The sequence below is a fragment of the Tachysurus vachellii genome, chromosome 3 (genome assembly GCF_030014155.1).
Source record: "Tachysurus vachellii isolate PV-2020 chromosome 3, HZAU_Pvac_v1, whole genome shotgun sequence".
NCBI classification, from domain to species: Eukaryota; Metazoa; Chordata; class Actinopteri; order Siluriformes; family Bagridae; genus Tachysurus; species Tachysurus vachellii.
In genome coordinates, this window is record NC_083462.1 from 2,214,714 (window position 1) to 2,230,552 (window position 15,839).

General features: G+C 37.6%; 1 protein-coding gene across 2 annotated transcripts; it reads right to left on the reverse strand.

Annotated features, from left to right (window-relative positions):
* Positions 1-10,600: 10,600 nt before the first annotated feature.
* LOC132842590 (uncharacterized) lies at positions 10,601-15,798 on the reverse strand. 2 transcript variants are annotated; one of them, XM_060865333.1, is made up of 3 exons: positions 15,735-15,798; positions 13,166-13,243; positions 10,601-12,897 (listed from the first exon to the last, which is right to left on the reverse strand). In XM_060865333.1, the coding sequence occupies exon 3, from the start codon at positions 12,878-12,880 to the stop codon at positions 10,832-10,834; it is 2,049 nt and encodes a 682-aa protein (XP_060721316.1). In that variant the 5' UTR covers positions 12,881-12,897; positions 13,166-13,243; positions 15,735-15,798; the 3' UTR covers positions 10,601-10,831. The 2 variants fall into 2 exon arrangements, with proteins under 2 accessions (XP_060721316.1, XP_060721317.1); XM_060865334.1 differs by lacking the exon at positions 13,166-13,243 and having other exon boundaries at positions 15,735-15,795.
* Between the last annotated feature and the right edge of the window lie 41 nt (positions 15,799-15,839).

Below are 15,839 nucleotides of genomic sequence, written 5' to 3' on the forward strand. Positions count from 1 at the left end.
CCTGGGAATTCTACTCAAGCTGCAACGCAATGTTCAACCATACAACAAGTTGCAGGTGTTAAACCTCTGAAAAGAGGGAGATGTAAAAGAATGACAAACACGGAGTTTCTTCACTGCCAACTTTATGGGAAATTTTATTTTGTATTTATCACAATTTACAATAACTTTGCAAAACAGCATCCATTGTCTTGTTTCTTCCTTTTATCCATTTTAACAGCACTCTTAATTATAGAACATTTTAGTTATTTATATATAATATTTGGTCATTTATAATCAAGACATGAATCAATTAATACAGCTTTTTAGTAATGCCTAATACAGACTATTCAAAATACCATTTATATGCTCTTTAACTAACTTGCATCTATACCTCAATTCTGTAATCCACTTTTCACATCTCCATATATTCACCTTTTTCTTTTCCACACATCAATCAACACTAAATTACCGAGTTAAACATTAAATACAACACGCCAATGTTAAACTCTCTCTCGTTATGTATCTTTATAGCCTCGCGCCATTATGTAGGCCTTGCGCCCTCTCACACCTGAGCTCGTGCATCGTTAAACTAATACACATTTAACATTTCCAACAAAACACAATCGATATCATTTTAACCTCTATATACTCTTAAACATTATATTATAATCACATAAGAACATTGTCACATTTTATCGTTCAAACTGCTACCTGAAAAGAGGGAGATGTAAAAGAATGACAAACACGGAGTTTCTTCACTGCCAACTTTATGGGAAATGAAGAAAACCGCGAGTTCTCCCTCTAGTGAACCAGCAGGCAAAAGCAATCAATCTGATTGTACCAAACGAATGCAGATGAACTAAAACTACAAACAGATGTCCTAGGTATATTTTATAACAGTTGTAAGCATTCAGAATATTTGTAAATTATTTTTTACTGTTTTCCTCTTTCAGAGTACACAGATTTATTTCCTCTTTTTGAACAGCAGGCAAAAGCAATCGCTCTTATATAGAATGCAGAAGAACTAAACACACATTTGTTTTGTGAATTTAAATTCATCTTTCAATCTGTCACACAGGCACACAGGATTCTACAACTGCTGTTCAAAGTAATCCAGTCTCTAATTCTCAATCACAGATTCATTCTTCACAATCTTATTCTCAAACTTATACTGGACAAGATATTTTGTATAACATTATGCAGCAGCAAGCAAATATAACTGCTCAGCTTGTTCATCGGGGGGATGTGGCATCTTCTTTACCTCCTCGAGTAATTCCAATTTTCGATGGAGATCCATTGCAGTTTGCTGCCTTTATTCAAGCCTTTGAGCATGGAATTGAAAGAAAGACCACAAATGCACATGATTGCTTGTACTATTTACAACAATACACTAGAGGACAACCAAGAGAGTTGGTCAGAAGCTGCCAGCATATGCTGCTACAACAAGGGTTCAGCAAAGCCAAAAATTTGTTGAAGGAACATTTTGGTCATGAGTTGAAAATCACTGCAGCCTACATGGAAAAGGCTTTGGTTTTGTCTACAATAAAACCTGGTGACATTAAAGGGTTGCAATCATATGTTTTGTTTCTGGGAGGGTATTGCAATGTGTTGGTAAACTTGCAGTATATGGATGAGATTAATGTTTCATTGAACCTTAAGAACATCATAATGAAACTGCCTTACCGACTCAGGGAAAAATGGAGAGTCATTTTACAAGTTACAAGAACAGAATGGCTGTAGGGTCAAGTTTACAGACATGGTGGATTTTATCGAACATCAGGTAAAGATTCTCATGGATCCTCTCTTTGGAGATATTAAAGAAACACAACCACACATGTCCTATAAAGTCAAATCTGTACCTTACAGTGGTAGAGGGCAAAATTTGCTTTGCCTGTTTAAAAATTGGACATCTTAGCAAAGATTGTACTGTACAAGTCGGCATATTTGTGGTGTGTGTAGTCAGAAGCATCCTACTATATTGCATATCTCAGCTAAGAGTAAACCCTTTGAGGAGAAACAATTGAGTAATGCTCTTGTTACTTTGCAGACCTATGCTCATACTGGGGCCGGAGAACAAGATTGTTCATTGTCCATTGTGCCAGTTCAGGTCAAGTCTAAATTTGGCGACTTTACAGTAACAACATATGCTAAAGGGTCTCCTGACATCTATGAAAACAGCTAATGGAGCTAATAACAGCTAATAACCAGATGGAGCTGCTGCCTGAATATTGATTGATGTCCTGGTCAAGGGACACTTCTTGGTTGCTCTTAAGCCACGATCATGAAGTATTTGAATACCAGGCCTTTCATTGCTTTCATTGTTCGCCTGTGTACCAATTTTGTTTTGTTACTTTTACTGCTATTTTTTCATTGGTTGTTGCATTAAATCTTACCCAGATACAGTAGTGCTATTTTCTGATTGGCTATTGTGTAGCCTCTTTTTTTTTATTGGCTGAAAAGTGTCAGGCTCGACTAAGAACTCCAGGGGAGACGCGCTTGATTCCTGCTCGGTTCCATAGCGACAGATGTGCGGACAGATCCAGTTTGGGCACTGTGGCATATTAAATATATAATAAATAGTCAAAAAGTTTTTTTCTGCATGACAAATACAATGTGTGGTGGGAGAGTGTGACAAAAGACCGGAAGTCCTGGTGTGTGTGTGTGTTTGTGTGTGTGTGTGGTGTGTGTGTGTTTGTGTGTATGTGTGAGGGAGTGTGTGTGTGTGTGTGTGTGTTTGTGTTATTTCAGATATTATATATAATAGAACTAGCAATTACAACCCTCCAATATTTATACTACGATCAAATGAAATATATGTAGAAGTAATTTATTTTGTAACATCATTGGTGTGAATTGTGAATTTGTCACACCTGAATCCCCTCCACTTCACAAGTTGGTATTGCCCAATTATTACCTTGCAGCACAGCACTTTATTTACTCTGTGTAACTGTGAGTACAGATTACAGGTAGCACTGAAGATGAAGAAAAGTGCTGTTCAGGGGTTTGTTCTGCATCGGTGGTTAGATAGGGAGAGTAAAAACAATAAAACAATCAGAAGTAGGTAAATAATAGGGATGAGCGAGTACAGCATTATCTGTATCTGTATCCGTATCTGTTAACCATATGAATTATCTGTATCTGTATCCGTACTCGGAGTGGGTTGGGCCTAACCCGGAAGTAGGCGGGGCTTGTCTTTAAATGGGCGGGGCTTTAACCTGTAATAATTAATTTGTAATATTTATAACACTAGCTTACTACCTTTGTTTTTATGAAATACAGCAAAAACGTGTCAGACACTCAGTGTCTGGTTACTGGTTAGAGACAGCTGAAGGTTTAAAAAAGAAAAAATCTCCGACAGGCAGAGTCGCAATGCGAGTCGCATTCTACCAAGCAAGCACCACGTCTGAACGAACCGACGTTTACCAGAACTCTACTGGTTAGTAAGTACGTATTATTAACGTTACGACCCGAAGTAAAAAGCTGAAGAAACCCTAAACGTTAACGGAAAAGACCCGCGAACCCGAGAGACTAAGGGAGAGACAGAGAGCTGTTCTGTGTGTGACTGTGAGTGAGCAGAGCGAGACACAGCAACACAATACATCTGTATTTGTGTAGGGGAGGGGCGCTGTGACTAGCCTATCACAGAACGCTGACACAATCAGATACACAATGATGATTTTCATTCAATCCGAGCACAGATATTGACTTGTATTACTCGTATAATACTCGTACTCGGCAGAAGTGCTTTATCCGTACCGGATACTCGTTTCAGCCGAGTATCCGGCTCATCTCTAGTAAATAATATGGTTTAATCTGGCTAACACACCAAATACAGTCATGTAAAAAAATTAGGACACCACATGAGAACCTGTGTTTTTTAACATAGTTAAACATATGGGCATTTTATCTTCATTTTAACAAGTAATATAACAAAACAAATAAAACCAAAGAAATGTCTTTAAAATGATCGGTGAAATGTAATTAAAAAAAAATGTTCAAGGACAGCCAACAATTATTTGTATTTAAAATGTATTAAATGACCTACAGATACAAATTATTAGAACACTGTTACAGAGCATTTTTTTTGTCTTGTCTTAGTTAAACCTCAGTCATTTAGTGTGGTTTGCTCTTAATTGTGAAGTGAGAGGTTTCACCATGGTGAGATTCAAAGTGCTCTCTGAGGCCTTCAGAAAGTAGATTGTTGATGTTTATGAGTCTGATAAGGTTTATAAAAAACATCTCAAAAGCACGGCTCAATGGCGACTTGCAGCTACAGGTGTCGTCGTGAGTGCATGCGTGTTTGATGTTTGTTTTTTAATTGTTTTAAAGACTATTAACCTTCCCATTTTCCTCAGGACAATTTTGACCTCTGCTGGAAACTTAATGTGTCATAACTTGGGTTTTCTTCCACATATTTGCCTGAAATTTACCAGGATTGTTCAAAATTATGAACTTTGCAAGGAAAATTAATTGTGTCTATTTTCGTTGAACCATGTGTTTGTACCAATAAACACACTGCAACTTTTGTCCTCCGAGGTCAATTTGACCTCGCCACATTTAGTGGGGCAACAGGTCACACTTTTGCCCTTTTCAGCGCAATGAACATACATACAGACACAAAAATGCATACATAAATTGTCCACTAACACACGCGCACACACACACACACACACACACACACACACACACACATGCACAAATTAGGCATTGCATTTCATTAGGCCTCCAGAAAAAAAAAGCTACATATTTGTAAATATTTCACACTTTTGATATGCCTTTGCCTAGAAGAGGGCAAAATATGATCTGCCGAAATGATGTTTTACACACACACACACACACACACACACACAAACACACACAAGCATTGGGCATTGCAATTCATTAGGCCTCCAGAAAAAACAAAAGCTACTCATTTGTAAATATTTTGCACTTGTAATATGCATTTGTCCAGCTGGGGGCAATATCTTCTCTACCAAGAAGCTTCGCGCACACACACACGCATTGGCATTGCAGTTCATTAGGCCTCCAGAAAAAAACAAAAGCTACTCATTTGTAAATATTTCACACTGGTTATATGCATTTGTCCAGCTGGGGGCAATATCTTCTCTACCAACAAGCTTTACACACACACACACACACACAGACAAAATAGACATTACAAGTGTAAAATTTTTGATTTATAAGCATTCAAGTCAATTTGGCCTGGAAAAAAACAGGTTTTATTATTTGCTGACATTCTCTTGGCTTTGAAATATACCAGCCTGTAATTGTGCATTAACGTTTGTGCCTCTATAGTGAAAATAATTAAAAATTTATGTTTGGGGTTTTTTTTTACTAGAAAATGAGGCATTTTTGCATATTAATGAGCTTTATTATACCACATATTACAATTTTTTTTTGCAAAATATATGTTAATAAGTTGGAAACAAGTTAGACTAAAAAGTTGAAAGAAAAAAAATGGTGATCATATATACTTCATTTTTTATAAGCAGTCAAAACAGACAAGGTCAAGTTGACTCTGTGCTCCTAATTTGCATAGGAATGCAGGGAAGGAAAACAGGAGGGTTAAATACTCTTAAATTGATCTTTTATGAGGATTATGCTGACTTTTGAAGTATATATTACTGAATAAGGATTTTAAGAGAAGGAAAGGAGAAAATTGGTGGTACTCATTTTACTTACCCTAATCCACCTGAGTTTGTGTTTGTATGAAACATCTCAGGATTCCGAAAGAGATTCAGACTCCAGTCTAAAGCTGGATGGCTTCAATATACGCACACACTGCACATATGCACACACTCACACTTACACACTCTCACACACACAAACACACACACTCATGAATGTATTTCTTCCATCTTACTCTGCACACACACTCACACACTGAAACACACACACACACTCAAACACTCACACACACCCACACATATGCACAAACTCACACACACACTTAGTTTAGTTTAGTTTAGTTTATTAATTTATAAAGCACATTTAAAACAACAGCCATTGCAGCCAAAGTGCTGTACATCAAGTAGAAACACAATCCAAAACAAACCAAAAGAAAAAACATAAAATTTTACACTTTCAAACAAAGTTAAAACACAGAATAAAAGTGGGTTTTTAAAGCAGATTTAAACAATGAGACATTGGTAGCAGATCTTAAATGAAGAGGGAGATTATTCCACAACTCAAAACTACCACCATCATTCCTGTCCCAAAGAAGTCTACAGTGTCCTGCCTCAATGACTATCGTCCCATATTAAACTTTTGTTTTATGTTTATGTTCTCTAAAGCTGATTTGAGACAATGTCAATTGTTAAAAGCGTCATACAGATAAATTTGTATTGAATTGAATTCCCCCACAGACCACCAGAGGGCAGCCTTACCAAGTGCATGAACTTTTATTGTTTGCTTCATTTCTTTCTTTTGATTATTAAACACCTCCTTTGTATTTTCCAATTTGTCGCTTTATTCAATTCAATTCAATTCAAGTTTATTTGTATAGCGCTTTTTACAATGGACCTTGTCTCAAAGCAGCTTTACAGAACGTAAACATAGAACAGAAGATAAGCATAAGGAGTAATATAGAGAATTAATATAATAAAAGTTCAAAATTCAAAATGTATATAGTTCACAGTGTGTGTGTGTACGTGTGTATGTATATGTGCTTATCCCCAGTGAGCAAGTCTGAGGTGACTCAGGCAGCAGTGGCAAGGAAAAACTCCCTTAGAGTAGTAAAGGAAGACACCTTGAGAGGAACCAGACTCAAAGGGGAACCCATTCTCATCTGGGTGACACTAGATGGTGTGATTCCAAATATACAATCAGACAAATGTTGTATTGGTGTAAGGATCACATGGAGTTCAGATCTCCTCTTAGTATCACGGAGTCCAACTGGAGCTGGTAGATCTGTATATGTTTTCTTCAGGATTCTCGCAGAGTCTGCCTCATCTGAGCGGAAACCAAAAAACTTCATCGCACGGAAGACGATCGAGGCTGGTACAATGTCTGGGTGTCTCGGCATGGGTTGAAAAAGAGAAGAGCAGTGCAGAGGGATTAACATATCTGCTGTTCATAGAAATGTGCAGGTCTAGTGTAATAGTGCACAATATAATATAACGGGATGTGTTATGTGTACGCCTGACTAAAGAGATGAGTTTTTAATCTACATTTAAACTGGGAAAGTGTGTCTGAGCCCCGAACACTATCAGGAAGACTATTCCAGAGTTTGGGAGCTAAATATGAAAACGCTCTACCACCTTTAGTGGACTTAGATATTCTGGGAACTACCAGAAGTCCTGAATTTTGTGATCTGAGAGCGCGTGAAGGATTGTAACGTGTTAGAAGACTAGTTAGATACGTGGGAGCTAAACCATTAAGAGCCTTGTACGTAAGTAGCAACAGTTTGTAATCAATTCTAAACTTAACAGGTAGCCAGTGTAGAGATGATAAAATTGGGGTTATATGGTCATACTTTCTTGTCCTAGTGATAACTCTGGCAGCTGCATTTTGGACTAACTGCAGCCTATTTATTAAAGATGCAGGACAACCACCTAGTAATGCATTACAATAGTCCAGTCTAGAGGTCATGAAAGCGTGAACTAGTTTCTCAGCATCAGGTAGAGACAGGATGTTTCTCAGCTTGGCAATATTTCTAAGGTGAAAGAAGGCTGTTTTTGTGGTTTGGGCGATATGATTTTCAAAGGACAAGTTGCTGTCTAATATAACACCCAGGTCTTTCACTGTAGAGCTACTAGTAACAGTACATCCCTCTAATTGGAAGTTAAATTGTGAGAGTTTCTGTGTACTGGTTTTTGGACCTATAATTAGTATTTCCGTCTTATCAGAGTTTAATAACAAAAAGTTACAGCTCATCCAGTCTTTTATCTCTCTAAGGCACTGAGTTAATTTGGACAGGTTAGCTATTTCATCTGGTTTTGATGAGATATATAACTGTGTGTCATCAGCATAGCAATGGAAACTAATCCCATGTCTTCTAATGATGTTCCCTAATGGAAGCATGTATATCGAGAAAAGCGAGGTCCTAGAACTAATCCTTGAAGGGACCCCATAATTAACTGGTAGTAAACTGGAGGGTTCAACCATCTAATTCTACAAAATGGTGTCGATCAGACAGGTAGGATCTAAACCAACTTAAAGCTTGTCCATGAATACCTGTGTAATTTTGTAGACGATCTAGGAGAATGTTGTGATCTATAGTGTCGAATGCAGCACTAAGGTCAAGTAGAACTCATAGTGACATACAGTCTTGGTCCGAAGCTAAGAACAGGTCATTTGTGACTTTCACAAGTGCAGTTTCTGTGCTATGGTGGGGCCTGAAACCTGACTGAAACTCTTCGAGGATATTGTTCTCCTGTAAGAAGGAGCTCATTTGAACAGACAACCTTTTCTAGTATTTTAGACATAAATGGGAGGTGTGAAATAGGTCTGTAATTTGATAGTTCATTTGGATCTAAATTGGGTTTTTTGATGAGTGGCCAAATAACTGCAAACTTGAAAGCTTTATATAAGTTCTGTGTTTCCTTTCTTTGCTTTCTGGAGCTTTATGTTCATGCAGAGATAAATTTATACATTTCTAAATTAATAAATTAAATCTTAATAATATATTTCTGTTAAGCTACTTTGAGACAATGTCTGCTGATAAAAGTGTTATACAAATAAAACTGAATTAATGTCGTAACAAAGCAACCAGTGACATAAGAAACATTGTTCATGTATCTGAGTGACAGATGACGTGTATAATATAGTTTACTGAATATTTAAAAGCAGACTTGTGTATTTATGGAACTGTTTTAGCTCCAAAGCCATGGACAATGAGTATCTGACAGAAGTGATTACACTTCTCACATTTTTGTAAATATTTTATTATATCTTTTCATGTTGAAAAGACTTTTCATTCACACTGAAGAAATTACACTTTACTACAACGAAAAGTAGTGAGTGTTCAGCTTGTATAACAGTGTAAATTTGCTGTCCCCCTCAAAATAACTCAACACAAACATTAATGTCTAAACTGCAGCACGATGGCCAAGACCATACAGCGGTTTAACAGGACAGGTTCCACACAGAACAGGCATCACCATGGTCCACCAAAGAAGTTGTGCAGATGGTCAGCGTCATATCCAGAGGTTGTTTTTGGGAAATAGACATGTGAATGCTGCCAGCATTGCTGCAGAGGTTGAAGGGGTGGGGTGTCACCCTGTCAGTGCTCAGACCATACGCCACACACTGCATCAATGGTCTGCATGGCTGTCGTCCCAGAAGGAAGCCTCTTCTAAAGATGATGCACAAGAAAGCCTGCAAACTGTTTGCTGATGACAAACTAAGGACATGGATTACTGGAACCTTGCTGAAGATATTTATTGAATTATAGTTAGTGCAGATTAAATAAATAAATAAATTAATTAATTAAATAAATAAATAAGCAAACAGAATCAAAACATAAGGTAACAGCAGAGGGTGCTGTATGGCAACATTTCTCAATATGTTTGGCAACATTTCTCACACACACATACACACACACGCCTGCATACACACACAGATACACACACAAAGACATACACAAACACTTGCACTATTACTTTAGCAACAGTGTTATGTAAAAGTGTAAGCAAATGTGACTATAATAGACAGAAAAACAGTATATAAAATCTGCCCTGCTGTCTGTACCCTAACCCTAACCTCTAACCCACCACACCCCCACCACCCCTTTTTGTGATAGGTTTGTCTATCTGTTTAATTTGGCAGTAGACTGTTTAACTATCAACATTCCTCAACATTTCTACATACAGGTAAATGTTGCCATAATGATAGTGTGAGGTTTATTTTGTCTATGGAGGCAATTGTGTTATTAGGATTTGGCGTGCTGACGTATGAGTCGTTGTACGTGCAGGTAAAGTATGTGCAGGAAGTTGTGTAATAAGTTGTAACGTATGGTGTTCAAAACCTCATGAACGCTAACTAATAAAAGTTCCATATTTTAATGAATGCCTGCATTATTCTGATGGACCCATTTGCAGGAGACTGGAGGTTCATCTGAGAGTGTATAGTCCCTCTTACAATAGCTTAACAAGTGTTACAACAAAGTATTATGTGTGGAGAACTTTATTAATCCCCAAGGGGAAATCAGAAAAGTAGACAAAATGAATGAAATTACAGAAAGCATTTATTCTGGCAAAGTGCAAAAAAAAAAAAAAATCCAAATTATAAGGCAATTATTTTATGTCAGAATTCTAGTGGATTTTTCTGGTACATTTGGGTTGGTACAGTGATAGAGGACCAATTTAACATCAACACCCACACTGAAAAAATAATAAAAACACATCCATTTATAAGAGTTTAGTCTTTATAATTGTAAACCTGAAGAAGGAGGTGAAGTAAACAACTTTTATCATTTTAGAAATTTATCACTTTAAGTAAACTACTGAGTACTAAATAATACACATAAGTAAGAAATCTTTATTTTTTTGTTAAATGCAAAGCTACTAGAAAAAGATATACGTTATATTGTGTATTAGAGAATAGTTTGAAGTGCAGAATAAATTTGTCACTTTGCTGTTAAGACAGAGCATTAATACATACTGTACACATATATTAACACACACAAGAATATTACATGTGTGTATAATATTTGTAATATAAATGTAATTAGAAAAAGCAAGTTAATTAAAAGTAACAAAAATGAATGATATGATGCTCACATGATATTTATGATCACATGTGAGAAGAAGCTTGAATACGAACACTGTGCTAATTACAGTGTAAGGCACTTGTTTTATACTTTAGGAGCTTTATTGGATATAATTGTAGAGAAGAACTTTTGTTTATTCACTCAGGCGTAGGCTGATTCATCTTCTTCTGTGAATCCACTTTTAACAGCTGCTTGAATGCGCTTTAGCTCTTCTGGAGCAGCAGCAGGGAGAATGGCGAGCAACTCTTTATCAATCTTCTCCAGTCTTGCAAAACTCTTCTCTTCAAACTCCTTCTTGTTCTTGAGGACAAGGACTAAGATGGCTTTCTGAGCCACATCACAGGCGTTCCGTAACTGATCAACCTCAAACTGAAACTCTGGCTTTTCCTTGTCCATGACCATCAGTTTTCCCAGAGTGCTGACACGATCCATGATGTGTTTGGTGGACACCTCAGTGTAGGTTGTAGAGATCATGTTGACAAGGTTGGCGATATTAGTGGCTTGAAATGCTTGATTGTAGAGCAGATCTTTGGAGAAGAGCTTTGCGTTGTAGGAAAGCTTCTGTGTCTTCTCAGATGTGGATACAAAATTTTTAAGGGTTTTGGTCAGACTGATTTTCACGATGTTGGACACCATCTGAAAGAAGCGCACCATCTTCTCCCACTGCTCCTTCACTCTCCCCATGGCATCCATACCCTTAACCAACATTTTTATAGTGGTGTTAAAGTCTATCTCTTTGATCTCACAGCTCCTCATGGTGATCAGGATGTCAGTCAGCTCCTTTTGGTTCTTCTCCATGTTCTCTACACTCTTCTCATAACTCTCTCTGGTCTTGTCCAGTTGAGTGCGGCTCTGCTCTATGCGGAACCTGGCATTATCTGATGCCCTTTGTGAAGCTTTCACCTTCCCAGTGTTACTTTCTTCTTTATACATCATTGGTGGTTTTGGAGTCAGAGCAGGAGACTTTGTGACAGATTTACTTTTACTGTCAAACTTACGAGCTGATTCATTCAGGTTTCTGATCAGTTTAATCAACTCATTTGTTTTGACTTCTTCACATTTCTGTTCTGGTGCATACTTTGCTAGTTCTTCACAGATCTCGATGCCTTTGGTACAGATGTTTTGAGTTTTCTCTTTTGTTTTGCAGTCTGGAAATTCTTTTAAATCCATCCTGATTCGTTTGAACTGATCTGCCAGAAAATTTGTCTTTGTAGTTTTGTGTTTTTGATCATACAAATCTTTCCAGTTAATTGTGTTTTCAATCACAAACTTTTGAATTTTCTCTGCGTATTTCAGGATTTCTGCAGATTTACTGTACATATTAATTTCATCAAGGCAATCAGCTTTAGGTTCTGGACTTTTAGTCTGATTTCTTTTAGGAGAAATCGGTGTGAACACTTCAGATCCCATGGATGCTATTCCATTAATAAGAGTTGTGACGCCCTCAGTCATGCCTTCAACCAAATCCATTCCTATCATGTCCCATCCACTGGGCAGTGAATCCATTGCTTTGCTGTAACTTTCATGGGCTTCGTTCAGCTGCTTTTCCAGGTCCTTCATTGCCTTCTCTGAGCGTTTAGCAGCTTCTTCTGATGACTGTTTTCTCAGATTGGCTTCGTCCAGTTTCCTCTTAATATTTTCCAGCTCCTCTCCATAAAAGTTCTCAGCATTTACACATGCTTCCAGCAGTTCTTGGATAATGTTGATGACATCAGTGAACCGTTTTTCTGTTGAATTGGCCAGCTCAAGACAGTCATCTGCAACAACACGGATGTTTTCCAGCTGTTCAGGGAGGTGAGCTTCAACAACCTCATCACTACCTTGGAACAGGATCTTCACAGCCATCTTCATGTAATCAGGAACTGTCATTGTGTAAAGTCTAATCTGATCCATGTTCTTATGGGCCTCGTTGAAAGCCCACCAGCCTGAGTTACACACCTGCATGAGGCAGGCACGAAATGACTCTGGGTATTTGATGAACTTGTAGCCAACTTTAGGCGTGTTCTTGTTAATGGAGAAATCTGTTTTGGAGGAGATGAAGACCAGCTCTCCCAGGATGGCTATGGAGAGAGGAGCAGGAGTCAGATACTCCTCCCAGTTGGCATACGGCTGCATCACAAGCTTGGTTTGGTTCCTCATCTCCTCAGCTGTGGTGAGGCTTTGAGTTTTCTTTACAATTTGCGAATCCATGGCTTCTTTTTTTCCTACTAAAAACAAAAAGAAAATAAATTACAAAATTATAAAATTCCCCTATTGGCTGCTAATAGAGAATGTAGAGTGCAATCATAACAACTAAACCATGATGCCGTGATTCTTTTATTATTCAGAATTCAATGGCATTTAAGTCATCTTTTTTTTGCATACCTTATTCATTATTAAATTCCTAACTGTATAAAAAGGAGAAAATGTGTTCATTAAGTTAGAAAGAATAAGACAAAACTTTAAAAGTAATTGTTGAGAACAGTTTCTTCCTACCTGGATATGCTGAAAGTCTTCAGTGAATGTGTGGAGGTTCTCTGTCTGCTCTGTGTATCAGTGAGAGGTATGGAGGTGCTAGGGAGAAACCCAAACGCAGGACAATGTCCAAAGAAGAGAATTTAAGGATTTAATGAGAAGAGAATTTAATGGTCTTTAAACAGTTTCTTTAAACAGGTCTTTAACCAGTGTCGTGCTAGTTACTAAAAAATAGTAACTAGTTACAGTTACTAGTTACTTCATTTAAAAAGTAACCAAAAAACCTTTGACACTTTTTCATTGTAACTCTGAACAAATGTTTTAAACTCATGGTATCTTAAGTCTGTAACTTAGTGATCCAGCATTAATGTATTCAATGTTAGAGATTTATGCACTTATGTACGTCGCTCTGGATAAGGGCGTCTGCCAAATGCTGTAAATGTAAATGTAAATGTAAGTAACTCAATTACGTTATTGATTACTTACACCAAAAAGTAACGCGTTACTGTTAAAAGTACCTTTTTTAAAAGAACGTTCTTTAATGTTCCCATTAATGCCCTTTTATGCGTTATGGTCTATACAAACACAAAACCAGACATCCCAAATATCCCGGATGTTCCGGGAGTCTCCCGCATATTGATAGCGGCTCCCTGATGCCCGCAAATTAGTTACAATCTCCCGGAATCTAGAGCGAGCGAGCAAGAGCGCGCATGCGCACCAGAGACAAGTATTCAAGTATGTGCTCCAAACCTTGTAGCACAAGGTAGAGAGGGAGGGGGCCAATCCTGATTGGCCTGTTTCGGTAAGTCAACCAATCAATTGTCAGTGTGGGCGGGCTATAGCCCATGTGTTTCGGAATTACTGCCGCACATACTTGAATAAACGGAAACATGCCCACAGCGCGTCTTCTTCGTGTTTACAGTGGTTGGCGTCCACCAATCCTACAATGCGTCGCTGCTGTAAACAAGTTAGGCTGTAGGCTACACTTCAGCCTAAATTAATTAATTTAAAAAAGTAACAAGTAACGCATCATATAGTAACGGTAACAGAGTTACTTTATTTAAAAAAGTAACGAGTTAGAGTATTAGTTATTGTCAAAAGTAACGGCTTTAACGCATTACTGCCCAACACTGTCTTTAACCCACAGAGGTTACAATCCATAAACAGGAAATAATCCACACACCGGCCATAATAATCCACAGGGAAATGGGAAGAGCAAAAATCGTGACAAAGTTCAAAACTCCAAAAATATAATACGAGAAATAACTAGAACAGGATGACAGCAAGATGATTCACAGATCGCGGTGTAACTGGCGAGAGATGATCTGGCTAAAATCATGCATGAACGACATGCTTAAATAGTGCTGCCGAGATAAAAAGTCTGGTGACCCGAAAGTGGCTTCACCAACGAACGCCGCAAACTGAACCTCCGGAGGAATACGCTAACATAGAAAGACTGATACAAGAAGAGGGGAAACTCGAGCAGGAGATAAATGACACAAAACTAACCTTAGACAACTTTAGAAAAAAGAAAGAAGGAATCAAATGAAAATTTACTCAGAGTATCTCATGGAGCTCTGGAGCAGACCAGGAGAAATCTGGATTCAACAATACACACACTTCAGGATCAGGAGAAAAGGAAACATGATGCTGAAATTGTCACAGGTGTTGGGGCAGGAGTGTTAGTTATACTGTACCTTTCTTTGGATGATTGCAGGTAAGAATTACAGCATACAGATAAAAATAATGACATCTGAACTGTTTCATCATCATAACCTTAATGTGAGTGTCTGTTCTGACTCTATAGTTTGATTCTTCACTGTTCAGATTCTACCATGATTATTGTTGGTGCAGTTGAACTGGATCAAGCAGAGTATGCTGTACCAGAGGCTCAAGAGGAGGTGCGAAAGTCTGAGAATGAAGTGAGAAACTATGAACTTAAAGTATCTCACTACGTGTCTAAGATTTCCCAGATCGCGCGTGATAAATAAATAAAATAAATCTGAAAATAAAGCGTGAAATAAAGCTTCAGAGTGAGATGAAGTAAAAGGTGTAGACAACCTATAGACTTCACAAAGTGGAGAAACTCTATGATCCAAGTGAGGAGAGGAAACATCGCTTTGTAGAGAGAAGTGGAAGCGTACAAAAGCAGGAATAGAAACTTTGCAAGGTGACATAATGCATAATGATGCGCGCACACACACACACACACACACACACCTTCATTATTAAGAATTTAATGTCATCTATCATCTATATCATTGTCTGATTCTTGTATTCATAACTGTAAGACAAAGATTTCGGGTCACGGGGAGCCTGTGTAGAAGATGAATGAATGAATGAATGAAGACAAAGATTTTATATTTTTTATCTGTGGATAAATACAACACATTTAAATATGTCTTAAACTTTTGTCTAATATTAATATTTGTATAATAAACTTTGTGATGTTTCTTATGTTCTGTAAAGCTGCTTTAAGACAATGTCCATTGTAAAAAGCGCTATACAAATAAATTTAAATTGAATTGTATAAAAGGATTAAATGTTTGCAGTGTGACAAAACTTATTGTTGAGAACAGTCTCTTCCTACCTGGATATGCTGAAAGTCTTCAGTGAAGGTGTGGAGGTTCTCTGTCTGCTCTGTGACCCAAATGGTGCACTGCCTCAAAACTAAAAGCCCCTGTGTATTTATAAT